Source organism: Xenopus laevis, chromosome 6L, assembly GCF_017654675.1.
Source record: "Xenopus laevis strain J_2021 chromosome 6L, Xenopus_laevis_v10.1, whole genome shotgun sequence".
In the NCBI taxonomy this organism is placed as follows: domain Eukaryota; kingdom Metazoa; phylum Chordata; class Amphibia; order Anura; family Pipidae; genus Xenopus; species Xenopus laevis.
This window is the reverse complement of record NC_054381.1, coordinates 150,963,531-150,976,511: the sequence shown is the minus strand read 5'-3', so window position 1 is coordinate 150,976,511 and position 12,981 is coordinate 150,963,531. Positions and strand designations below refer to the sequence as shown.

The 12,981-nt window shown below is 44.6% G+C and overlaps 1 protein-coding gene across 2 annotated transcripts in view; it reads right to left on the bottom strand.

Annotated features, from left to right (window-relative positions):
* LOC108718604 (protein FAM91A1) overlaps positions 1 to 12,981 on the bottom strand; it is a 46,469-nt gene that overhangs the window by 22,879 nt on the left and 10,609 nt on the right. For both annotated transcript variants that reach the window (XM_041566632.1, XM_041566631.1), the window contains exons 4-10: positions 12,318 to 12,375; positions 11,512 to 11,579; positions 9,969 to 10,082; positions 9,740 to 9,830; positions 8,754 to 8,816; positions 8,078 to 8,184; positions 689 to 727 (exon numbers count right to left, since the gene is read on the bottom strand). In XM_041566632.1, coding sequence (XP_041422566.1) covers positions 689 to 727; positions 8,078 to 8,184; positions 8,754 to 8,816; positions 9,740 to 9,830; positions 9,969 to 10,082; positions 11,512 to 11,579; positions 12,318 to 12,375 — 540 coding nt within the window. The remainder of the gene's footprint in view (positions 1 to 688; positions 728 to 8,077; positions 8,185 to 8,753; positions 8,817 to 9,739; positions 9,831 to 9,968; positions 10,083 to 11,511; positions 11,580 to 12,317; positions 12,376 to 12,981) is intronic.

Below are 12,981 nucleotides of genomic sequence, written 5' to 3'. Positions count from 1 at the left end.
AGGTTTATTGGTATTTAATAGTGAAAGAAACCACAAAAGAAGATGCAGTTTCAGATTTGCAAACACCCTTTAAGTTCTTCATGATAACAAAAACATGGGTACAGCAAGAAAGCTAAACACAATCTCAATAGTATTTAAAGGGGTTGTTTACCTTGAAATCAACTTTTGGTATGATGTAGAAAGTGATATTCTGAGATAATTTGCAATTGGGTTTCATTTTTTATTATTTGTGGTTTTTGAGTTATTTAGCTTTTTTTTTTTTTTAGCAGCAATTTCAACAATCTGGTTACTACAGTTTAAATTAACCCTAGCAACCATGCACTGCTTTGAATAAGAGACTGGTATATAAATAGGAGAGGGCCTGTATAGAAAGATGAGTCATAAAAAGTATCAATAACAATAAATGTGTAGCCCTCCAGATCGTTTGTTTTTAGATGGGATCTGTGACCCCCATTTGAAAGCTGGAAAGAGTCAGAAGAATGCAAATAACTGAAAAACTATAAAAGATAAATAATGAAGAGTAATTTAAAAGTTGCTCAAAATACTATAACATACTAAAAGTTAACCTGAAGGTAAACGACCCCTTTAATACAATGAACGGAAACAACTTTCAGTGAAATCACCATAGAGGAGTCATTCCTCCCTACAGCAAAATGGAAATTGAAGAAAAGACCAGCGGCGTGCATACCTTCACTAATGACAAATCGATCTCCAAAACATTTGCAAGCTGCAAATAATGGAAACAAAAGACCACATTAATAGGGCAAACAAGAAACAACAGGAGGAGCACTTCGCTTTTGAAAAAACAGGACCAACAAACAGACATGGGTTCACTGCAGCAGACGTGGATCTTGGGCTGCTAGCTTTCCCATACGCATGCAGACAGCAGATCAACTCCCATAGCAGCAAAGCTGACATATCTTGTGCAGGACACGAGGGTTCCTATCCCTTTCAGTAGGCAATAGATGCCCAGTTTGGGTCAGGCAGAGTGACGGATTTCACCCATACTGCCCAATTGTCTGGGAATGCCGGTCAATTTGAGAGTCTGTTTTTTTTGACAAATCATGATTGTATCCTTTTAACATGGCTCACATGATTTAAAGATGCTAACATCAAATTACAGTTTGAAAATAGAAATAGCATGTCTGAATACCTACAAATTGAATTGGTGAAAGGCAGTGCAAGGGATAATGGGATTCATTTATAAACTCTGGATCAATTTGCATCTGGGCAGTAACTCATGGCATCCAATCAAAAATTGGATTTTTGTACTTACCGTTAAATCCATTTCTCTTGTACTACATTGGGGGACACAGGCACCATGGGGGATAAGGATCCTGTTGCTGGAGGATGGACACTAAACAGTTAACGAAGCTCCTCCTCCGGCACTGGGCTTTATCCCCTGCCTACTTCCTGCAACCTTCAGTTTTCTGGCCGAAGAAGGAAGGACCACCCGGAGAAGTCAACTTGCAAACAGAGGAGAAACCTCGCCCCCTTAAACTCGAACTATAACTACAAAAAGATTAAACATCTGAAATACAGGGAGGGAAGGCCTGTGTCCCCCAATGTAGTACAAGAGAAATGGATTTAACGGTAAGTACAAAAATCCAATTTTCTCTTGACTAGATTGGGGGACACAGGCACCATGGGGACGTCCCAAAGCTACCCATGAGGGCGGGACTTATCATCCCCAGGGCTCAGGAAACAACAGCCTGAAGTACCCTTCTCCCAAAGCTTGCTTCTGCTGAAGCGAAGGAATGTATCTTATAGAATTTGGAGAAGGTGTGAATGGAGGACCACACTGCTGCCCTGCAAACCTGTTCAGCGGAAGCTTGGTGGCGAACCGCCCAAGAAGTGCTGAGGGATCTGGTGGAGTGAGCCCGGATTCCGGCAGGCGGAGTTCTACTCTTAGCTGCGTAGGCTCTGATGATGGCTGTTCTGATCCATCTTGAGATAGTAGCCTTAGAAGGGCGGAGGCCTTTTCGAGGACCCTCTGGAATGACAAACAGACTATCCACTCTCCTGATACTCTTAGTCGCGGAGATGTAAACCCTCAAGGTGCGCACCAAATCTAGGGTGTGAAGCTTCTTCTCAATTGCCGACTTAGGATGTGGACAAAAGGACGGCACCACCATATCCTGATTAATATGAAAGTCCGACACCACCTTGGGAAGGAACTCTGGAGTTGGTCGTAGCACCACCTTATCTTCATGGAATACAGTGAAGGGAGGCTTGCATGATAAGGCTGCCAGTTCCGACACCCGTCTGGCCGAGGTGATTGCTAGCAGGAACACCGTCTTTATGGTTAAGGTAGATAGAGGGACCTCCCGGAGGGGTTCAAATGGAGGATCTTGCAGAGCAGATAGCACCAAATTGAGATCCCACGGAGAGACAGGATGCCGATATGGAGGGGCCTGTCGAAGGGCGCCTTGAAGGAAAGTCTTAATGTTAGGTCGCAATGCCAACTGATGTTGGAACAAGATGGATAGGGCCGAAACCTGAACCTTCAGAGAACTAAGAGCCAGGCCCTTATTCAAGCCTTCTTGTAGAAACCGCAATATGTTTCCCTCATGCAGGACCTGTGGGTTCTCTGAGTTGTTCTCGCACCAAGCAATGAAGGTCTTCCACACCCTGTGATAGATGCGAGCAGACACCGGCTTTCTGGCCTTCATTAATGTAGGTATGGCCTCCGTGGGAACCCCAGAGTTGGAGAGGATGAGGGCTTCAAGAGCCACGCCGTTAAATCCAGCCGTGGAGAATTCGGGTGGAACAGCGGTCCTTGTGACAACAGGTCTTCTCTGACTGGGAGTCGGAAGGGAGCCTCTGCTGCTAGCAACATGAGCTCTGCGAACCAGGGTCTTCGGGGCCAGAAGGGAGCTACCAGGATCGCTTCTACTGCTTGTTCCCTTATCCGTCTGATGACCCTCGGAAGTAGGGCCAGGGGAGGAAACACGTACACCCTTCGAAATGGCCATGGAGCCACGAGCGCGTCTACTGCTATCGCGAACGGGTCCTTGCTTCTTGCCATGTATACTGGCAGTTTGTTGTTGTAGCGAGAGGCCATCAGGTCCACCTCTGGCGGACCCCATCGTGCCACGATCTCCTGAAACACATCGGGATGAAGGCTCCACTCTCCTTGGTCCACGGTCTCTCGACTGAGGAAGTCTGCTGCCCAGTTGTCCACTCCTGGGATGTGTACCGCCGATATGGCTGGTACGTTGTTTTCTGCCCACAGAAGAATCTCTCGAGCCTCTGCTAGGGCAGCCTGGCTTCTTGTGCCTCCCTGATGATTGATGTAGGCTACTGCCGTCATGTTGTCTGATTGTACACGAATCGGCCGACCCTTCAGGCGGTCTGTCCAATGGGATAGGGAATGCCGTATGGCCCCGAGTTCTAAGATGTTGATGGGAAGGGAGCTTTCCTCTGTGCTCCACCTGCCCTGAACAGTGAGGCTGTCTAGGACCCCTCCCCAGCCCTGGAGACTGGCATCTGTCGTGACTACAGTCCACGAGTGGTTGGGGAAGAGCTTCCCGGACTGTAGTGTCAGAGGTCGAAGCCACCATGACATGGAATCTCGAACTGGTCCTGTCACCAATATTCTGCGGTCCAGGTTCCCGTGAACCCTCTTCTGGTGCTGCAGTATTAATCTCTGCAGCGGTCTTGTGTGGAGTTGAGCATAAGGCACTGCTGGAAAAGAGGCTACCATCGTTCCCAGGGCTCTCATGGCAATCCGTAACGGTATGGACGTGTTTCTCTGAATGGCTAATAGCCGAGTGCGGAAGGAAGCTATCTTGTCTGGGGGAAGGAAGGCCCTTCCCCTGGATGTATCCAAGGTTAGACCAAGGTATTCCGTCCTTTGTGAGGGTGTGAATACTGACTTCTGATGGTTGATGAGCCAACCCAGCTTGGATAGAGTTGTCATCACCCTGTGAAGGTGGATAGAGGTTTGGGACAGAGACGGGGTCTTGATGAGAAGATCGTCTAAGTATGGAATGACCCCCACCCCCTGGAGTCGCAGTTCTGTCAGGGCTGCCGCCATCACCTTTGTGAAGACTCGTGGAGCGGAGGAGAGTCCGAAGGGGAGAGCCACAAATTGCCAATGTTCTCCTGCGGCAAAGAAACGAAGGAATCTGTAATGGTTGGGATGAATTGGTATGTGTAGGTAGGCGTCCTTGATGTCGAGAACCGCCATGAACTCCCCTTTGTCTAAGGACAGAAGAACTGATTGCACCGACTCCATCTTGAAATGTTGTTTGCGGACGTATCTGTTCACCCTCTTGAGGTCCAGAACCGGACGATAAGAACCGTCTTTTTTGGGTACAATGAAAAGGTTGGAATAGAAGCCTCGACCTCTGTCGCGGGGAGGAACGTGTTGTATGACCCCCAAGGTTGCAAGGTCGTGAACGACAGACCGATATGCAGAGCGCTTGGGTTCCCTTGGTGGCAGGCGGGACACGAAGAACCGTGGTGGGGGAATCTGAACAAAGTCTATGAGGTAACCCTGGGCTACAATCTTCCGCACCCAGGGATCCTGTATCTGCTGTTCCCACACCTCCCGAAAGTGTCTTAGGCGGCCGCCTAAGAGAATGCCCTCGGGGGTGGGCACCCCCTCATGCGGAGGAAGACTTGTCTTGAGAGGGCTTGTTGGCATGTCGAGTTGCAGACCAGCTGGAGCTTGGCTTGGACTGAAACCTGGAACGACCCGCCGACTGATGTTTATCTGTCTGTGACCTCTGTCTCTGCCCCTGTCCCTGACGAAAGGGCCGGAGAAATGGCCTCCTCTTGAAAGTGGGACGCTTGGGTCGGTTCTGTGGAAGAAGGGTGCTCTTACCCCCAGTAGCCAGAGATATTATTTTATCAAGCTCTGCCCCGAAAAGCTGTTTTCCACCGAAGGGAAGACTGACTAGCGATCTCTTTGACGTTATATCTGCTGACCATGTCTTCAGCCATAGAAAACGCCTAGCTGCAATGGACTGAGCTGAGGCTCTAGCAATTAGTTTAGCGGCATCTAGTGCTGCCTCACAGATGTAGGCATTTGCGTCAGCGATCTGGGAAAGGATCTGATCAGTAGATGGGTCCTCCGAGCCAATGAGCTGTGCTACTTGCTCGACCCAGACTTCCATTGCTCGTGACACCCATGCTGTTGCGAAGATGGGTTGTAGGGCCGCACCTGCTGCTGAGAAGATGGCTTTGCAGAAACCTTCTAGACGTCTATCAATGGGGTCCTTAAAGGATGCTGCATCCGCCACAGGTATGGTTGTGGTCTTGGACAGCCGGGACACAGGAGGGTCTACAGTAGGAGGAGAGGACCAGAGGTCAATACACTCCTGTGGAAAAGGGTAAGACTGAGTGAAACGCCGGGAGAGTTGAACCTTACGATCTGGCGTCTTCCATTGTGCTTTGATAATGTCATAGGCTGGAAAGACTGTGGACGACTTCTTCTGTCTTTTGAAGATATTTTTGCTTGGTTCAGCATTAGTCACAGAGTCCTCAATATTTAAAGTCTGAAGAACAGACTGGATAAGGTTTTCTACCTCCTTATGGGAACGAGGGGAATCCTGTTCCTGATCAGATTCGTCCCCTGAAAGAATCTGGCCCTCTTCTCCTGAAAATTCTTCCTGCTCCACAGGGGAGTCCGGTGGGGAAGGAAGCTGTCGCTTGGAAGTGGCAGCCTGGGCCTGCGCTCCTATCTTGGGTGGTTGCCCAGATAGGTGTTCTAGTACCTTGTCTAAGGTCTCCGGTATCCTGGCGAGGTTCTGAAGTCCTGCCAGCGATAAGGTTAGCGCTCACACCAGCTCAGAATCCGAGCTACCCTGGCTAGCCGAAGCTGCCGCTGAGCCGGATGGTAGGGTGGCATTAGGTTGGGAAATGGTAGGGCTAGAACCCTCTTGGCAAGATACACACAACGATTCAGCAGAAGCGCCTGAAAATTTGGCCTTACACCCAGTGCATGCAAAAAAGGAAACTGCCTGTTTGTGCCTAAGAGTGGATCTAGTGTCCACTTTGTCAGCCATGTTTAATGAGTAGTCCCTGACTAATATGACCCTAGAAGTAGGCAGGGAATAAAGGGACCTTTTCTAGCAGCAGTGACGATATCTGCAGAAAAAAGAGAGAAAAATGATAAGCTTCTCACGAACTGAGAGTTAAGGGAGCATTGTAAGTAAAACTTACAGTATGAAGCAGCCGCAGTCTCTCACACAGAGACAGTATGAACGCTCCGGATCGAGTGGCGCGTGTAACAGGCGCGCAAGATGGCCGCCGATGACGTCGGAGGAAACCGGAAGAGGCTGCCGCATGTGTAGCCCACAAGAAAAATGGCGGACGCGCGCCTCCTCCTAAGGACGCGCAAGGCGCGCAAGATGGCCGCCGATGACGCCGCATGAAGGACACGGCCCTCAGTAATATGGCGGCCGCACCGGAAGAGCCGGATGGCGGCCGCGCTGTATGGCGGCCTCGCCGCATGGTGGCCGCACCACATGGCGGCCGCGCCAGAGCGCGCATCCTTAAGGACTGGGCCGAGCTCTACTCTATTCTAGGAAGGGCCCGCAGTGCAAGGTGAAAAATGCCCTTAGGGATTATATAAGGGGGAAAAGGGGAAGAGCAAGGCTACTTACCCCTCCACGCCAGCCGAATAGTGCCCAATGCTGGTGCCTTGACCCTGAAAACGACCACTGGGGCGGCCTCCGTAGAGCGGGATCCAGTAGTCACAGGGTAATGAGGGGAGCCTCAGCCTGCAGACCTCCGTGGAGCGGGAAGGCTCTAAGGGGCACAAAATAATAAAATCAACCTCAAAAAACAGGGTGATGTCGGCTGGGGGGGTTCTGGAAAAGGTAACTCTGACCCCCATAGCTGGCATGGTACATGAATGCCTCTATACCACTGCTCCCTGCCAAAGTATCCGTCCTCCTTCTGAGGACACTAAAGAAAAACTGGAGGTTGCAGGATGTAGGCAGGGGATAAAGCCCAGTGCCGGAGGAGGAGCTTCGTTAACTGTTTAGTGTCCATCCTCCAGCAACAGGATCCTTATCCCCCATGGTGCCTGTGTCCCCCAATCTAGTCAAGAGAAATGTAGCTTTTATTGTTCCACCTGTAGATGCTTGATAAAAGCCAACTGCTGATTGGTTGCTACGGGTTACTGCCAATGAGTTTATAAATGCCCATTGTTTATAAATGATCCCCAATGTGTCCGCAAGCTTTATACCAAGTTGTAAATAAAAAAAATAAAAAAAATTATATATATATATATATATATATATATATATATATATATATATATATATATATATATATATATATATATATATATATATATATATATATATATATATATATATAAAAAAGAGTAAATGGACCCGCACTCCAATGTTTTTGTGAAAAAAAGTGATGAATTTTATTCACAGATGCATAACCAACGTTTCGGTCCACAATGGGACCTTTCTCAAGGACCTTGAGAAAGATCCCACTGTGGACCGAAACGTTGGATATGCATCTGTGAATAAAATTCATCACTTTTTTTCACAAAAACATTGGAGTGCGGTTCCATTTACTATTATGTACTAGAAACCTTGACCAACCCACCCACTTCGAAAGAAATCCGGTGAGAGTGCGCTCACCAAATTGACTTTATCATATTTTACTGCAAGACCACTTATAGGCTTAGTTACCTTTATCCAATTCTCTGGGCAATTAAAGGATAAGTAAACCTTAAAAATAAGTGAATGTAAAATTGATGAGAGTGCTATTCTAAGCACTTTTGCAATTTACATTCATTATTTTTTTTCCCAAGATATTAAAAGATTCATGTACTGTTAACATCAATGAATTTTGTTACAACAGCACCACCTGCTGGTCATTTTCTGACCAGTCTGACCACCAAGTAGTCGAGTAGTCTTTGATGTTAGTACATGAATCATTTAATATCTTGGAATTAAAAATAAATTAATAATGAATGTAAAAGTGCTTAGAATAGCACCCTCATCAATTTTACATTCATTTATTTTTAAGGTTTACTTATTTCTTGCAAGCTAAGAAAATTTGCTTTAGATATTAAATGTGCTTTATATCCAGGATGACGTACCTCTGCAACATTCGTATGCTCGTCGATTGAAACAAATATCTTGTAGAGAAGGGTTTCAAAGTAGTCGCCTTGCAGCCGGTTCATTACAAAACCTTCCAGAGGGGGTACTGCAAAAAGACACGTTCTGTTACATTAGCCAAAGCCTTCCTATATCGCCATCAGCCTACTCATACCACATTCTTCTCATACATGGAACAGATTTGTAGTAGTTTACATTTCACGGTCAGTTGAGTTGTACATGGACTATAAAAACTGATCTGAACGATCTAGATTTAGATCAAAAAACAACTTTAGGAAAAACGGTCATTCCCAGCACTCACTTCTGTACCTTAAAGGAGAACTCAACCCCCCACTAATAAAAACCCCTACCCAGTACCCTACATAGACCCCCCTCCCTGCCCCTGGGAAGGGGGTTTTATTTGTGGGTGTAACTTGGTTGCCTATTATAAGTTATATCTCTACTGATATTTATTGTTGCCCAGTGTATATGTGGTTTGGCTGGTTTACCAGATATCTTGCATTGTGATCTAGGACTACCTACATCTGTTATCGTAAATGAATAGGGCTTGAGTCACGGTACAGGCATGTCTGCCACATGGAAATACAATCAGTTAAGGCAGTGTTGGAGGAGACAGCAGTTACTTTGAACTCTCTGCTCAGGATTAGACTCACTCACCAGATATGCAGCTGTCATCGGAGATTGGTACGTCAAGATAAATAAATCCTTTATTGTAAAGGCCTGCAAGAACACAAAAAAGGCATTAGGTTATGATGATATCAGTGAAAGTTAACTTTTAGTAGGTGATAAAAAGACCTATTCTTAGCAACTTTTCAGTTGGTCTCCATTTTTTTTTTAAATAGTTTCCAGCTAATTTGCCTCTTTCCGGCTTTCAAATGGGGTCACTGTCCGACCCTGGCAACCAAAAAGCTACAACTCTGCAATGCTACAATGCTATTGTTACCTTTATTACTTATAGTCAGTCCTTCTGCTCATCTTCCAGTTTCTCATTGAAACTACTGCCTGGTTGCTAAAGTAAATTGGGCCTGAGCAACCAGTCGGCTGCTGAAAATTCAAACTGGAGAGCTACTGAAATTCCAAACTGCTGCTGAAGAAAAAGCTAAATAATGCGGAAACTTAAAAATTAAGACATACGGCAGATTGCCTCACAATATTTCTATCTGCATCATACAATAAGTTTATTTGATGGTGATCTGTGCCTTTTAAAGGACCAGTAACATCAAAAAAAATTGTTAGTATACCACGAAAAAAAAACCACCAAGACAAATTAAACTTTTAAATCGCCCAGCCTTTAAGAAATAACTTACCGAAATTCCACTTGTGCTCCTCTTCAGAAAAGGCGATCCATCGTGAGGCGCTCGATTTCTCCTCCCTGCCTTCCTTATAGGAGATAGCCAGGAAGGAGAAATTGAGCACCGCACAATGGATCGTCGCCGTGTCGCCTTTTCTGAAGAGGCTGGGCGATTTTAACGTTTAATTTGTCTTGGTGTTTTGTTTTTTCATGGTATACTAACAAATTTTTTTTAAAGATTTTTTTGATGTTACTGGTGCTTTAACAAGTGAACACAATTCTGCATGTTTAATATCGTTAGTGTTGGGCCAATATTTGAGCAACTTGCTCTTGCTGTCTACCAAAGACTTACTATGAGCAGTAATGTAATCCAGAGATCCTGCAAGCTGAGGTCCTGAATCGATTATCTTATCAATGGCTCTTTTCTCCGTTGTGCCACAGATCTGAAAGTAGAAGATTTTACAGAATTTTGGGCTACTGGAATGTGAAGTGACATAAAAAGTGAATGGTTGCTTTATATAAACAACCTAAATTACTAATATTTCTGATATACTGATTTCAGTTGTACTCGGCTCTGGTACCTTGATGTCATCTTCGGTGATGTAACCAGCCTGTACCACCCACCAAGGTTCTACGGTTATCTCCACCGGCTTCACTGGAAGGAGGTCCCGGGCAGTTTTTCTTCTGAAGAATTTCTGCAGTGAAATATGTTAACATCTTTATAGGGCATTTTCAACACAAATACAAGATTGATGTTGCCATTTGTTTGGTACAAAGGTGTAAACTAAGAAAAAAAGCACAACAAAAACATTCCCACCAGTACAGGTGCACCTGCACCTGTAATCAAATGCAAGTAAACCAAGCAGGGGTAGGAGCCCCGACAAGAGGCACCCTGAAATAACAGCTGGGGGGCACAATCTTATCTGCGAAGGCCTGCCATGGGGAATAGGCACAGCAACTTTATGCATTAGAACGAACTAGGGATGCACCGAATACACTATTTTGGATTCGGCCGAACCCCCGAATCCTTCAAGAAAGAATCGGCCGAATATCGAACCGAATCCAAATCCTAATTTGCATATGCAAAGTAGGGATGGGAAAACTCATCTTAGATGTCCTTGTTTTGTGACAAAAAGTCATGCGATTTACCTCCACTAATTTGCATATGCAAACTAGGATTCGGTTTGGCCAGGAAGAAGGATTCGGCCTGAATCCGAATCCTGCTGAAAAAGGCAGAATCCCGAACCGAATCCTGGATTCGGTGCATCCCTAGAACGAACACCAAGCAGTGAAGTGATTTGTCTCTCAGTTGACCATTAAAATATTTATCTTATTAACACAAACATTTGGGCAGGAAAAAAATGTATTTAAAGGAACCTGAGCATGGAGAAAAAAAAACTTTGGAGGTGTAGCAAAAGATTTATTTGGGTTCATTTTTTTGCCTTCTGTTTAATGCGAAGGCTACTGGGAACCTGATGGAATGATTTTGCTTATGAAATGTGTTTTACTGGGGTCCCTTGTATTGTTATGATTTTTATGATGTAGTTTTTATTCCTAAATTACACTGCAAATAATCCACTCTACAATATAAAATTTCATTCCTGAACCAACAAGTGTGTGTTTTTAGTTTTAATATTGGTGTGTAAGTCATTTTGTCTGGTCATGTGCTTTCAGAAAGAGCCAGCACTTTAGGATGGAACTGCTTTCTGGCAGGCTGTTGTTTCTCCTACTCAATGTAACTGAATGTGTCGCAGTGGGACATGGGTTTTTACTATTGAGTGCTGTTCTTAGATCTACAAGAGCTGTTATCTGGTTACCTTCCCATTGTTCTGCTGATGGGCTGCTGGGGCGGTGATATCACTCCCAACTTGCAGTACAGCAGTAAAGAGTGACTGAAGTTTATCAGAGCACAAGTACCATGACTGGGGGCACCTGGGAAACTAACAAAATGTCTAGCCCCATGTCAGATTTCAAAATTAAATATAAAAAATTCAGTTTGCTCTTTTTGAAATATGGATTTCAGTGCAGAAGTTTGTGCCGGAGCAGCACTATTAACTGATGCGTTTTTAAAAAAAACATGTTTTCCCATGACAGTATCCCTTTAAGACTTTATCTTTCACATACCTTGGATGATCGGCACTGGTTCATCAAGTCAATATACTGATTCCTTCCTATGCCAAGAAGTCTCAGGCCTGCAACAAACAAAACAACAAAACTTTAAATAAGATCCAAACACTAAAAAACACAATGCACCAATGATAAAAACAAGCAATTAGAAGCACACACAACATACTGGCCTCCTCGGTTAGGTTGGTTGAGTAACTGGCAGGCAGCCAATCTGGAACTCATTTTAAACTCACTTTGATTTATTTTGAAACCAATAAAGTTGTACAACAAAGTCTTTTAAAGGGTGGGGAAGGGTGTTTATATTTTTCCCTCTATATGGATGTGTTCTAGAGTGCCTTCTGTATCTGTGAGATCACTGAAGATAAAATGAGTGAAACTCGATAATAGTTGCATTGCTTATCACTTTAGCATTTAGTGGATCTATGAATCAATGGGTGGGGCTTTTGGGTGTATGTCCGCAGTCATAGACAGGATCGCCAATATATTCTGCTCGACGGGAAACAACTTTAAATGTACTGGATTTGTTTGCCAAGAAAATTGTCATTTGAATTTGGAGTTTTCTAATTCAATGTGAACCAGAGGAGATTTACTCCTTGTCAATCAAAAAGTCTGTATTAGCTAGTAACATCAAGCGTAATAGCTACGGGGTTGTCTGCTACATGGGGAGAGTCACAAAAAGCAGCACAAATCAAAGGGAAGCAGCTACAGCACTTTATTGAGAGGAAGGGTAACACGTTTCACACATTTAGAAACCACTCTTTCTGTCTTAGAACCAGAAACTACAGGGTTTCCTTTCTACTTACAATCCGCAGCTGTAAAATTCGGCAGAGAATCGTAACTTTTTTCACTGTTCATAATATCCTGTAAAGAAAAGGAAAAAAAAGTACATCTCTTAAAATGCTTACACTCTGCACCATCTCCAGCTCCGTTATATCCTTCTTAAAGGAACAGTAACACCAAAAAATTAAAGTGTTCTGTAATGAAAATAACATGTAGTGTTGCCCCTGCACTGGTAAAACTGATGTGTTTGCTTTAGAAACACTACTATAGTTCATATAAACAAGCTGCTGTGTAGCAATGGTGGAAATTGAAAAAAGGCTATATGGCACAGGTCAAATAGTGGATAACAGATAACACCATTATGTTCTGCAGAGCTTATCTACTATCTGCTGTGTAACCTGAGCCTTTTCTCCCTTGGATGGCTGCCCCCATGGCTACACAGCAGCTTATTTATATAAACTATAGTAGTACTTATCTGTTATCTATTGTGTATCCTGTGCTTGAATGGCTCCCCCATGGCAACACAACAGCTTGTTTATATAAACTATAGAAGTACTTATCTGTTATCTACTGTGTATCCTGTGCTTGAATGGCTCCCCTGTGGCTACACAGCAGCTTGTTTATATAAACTATAGTAGTACTTATCTGTTATCTACTGTGTACCCTGTGCTTGAATGGCTGCCCCCA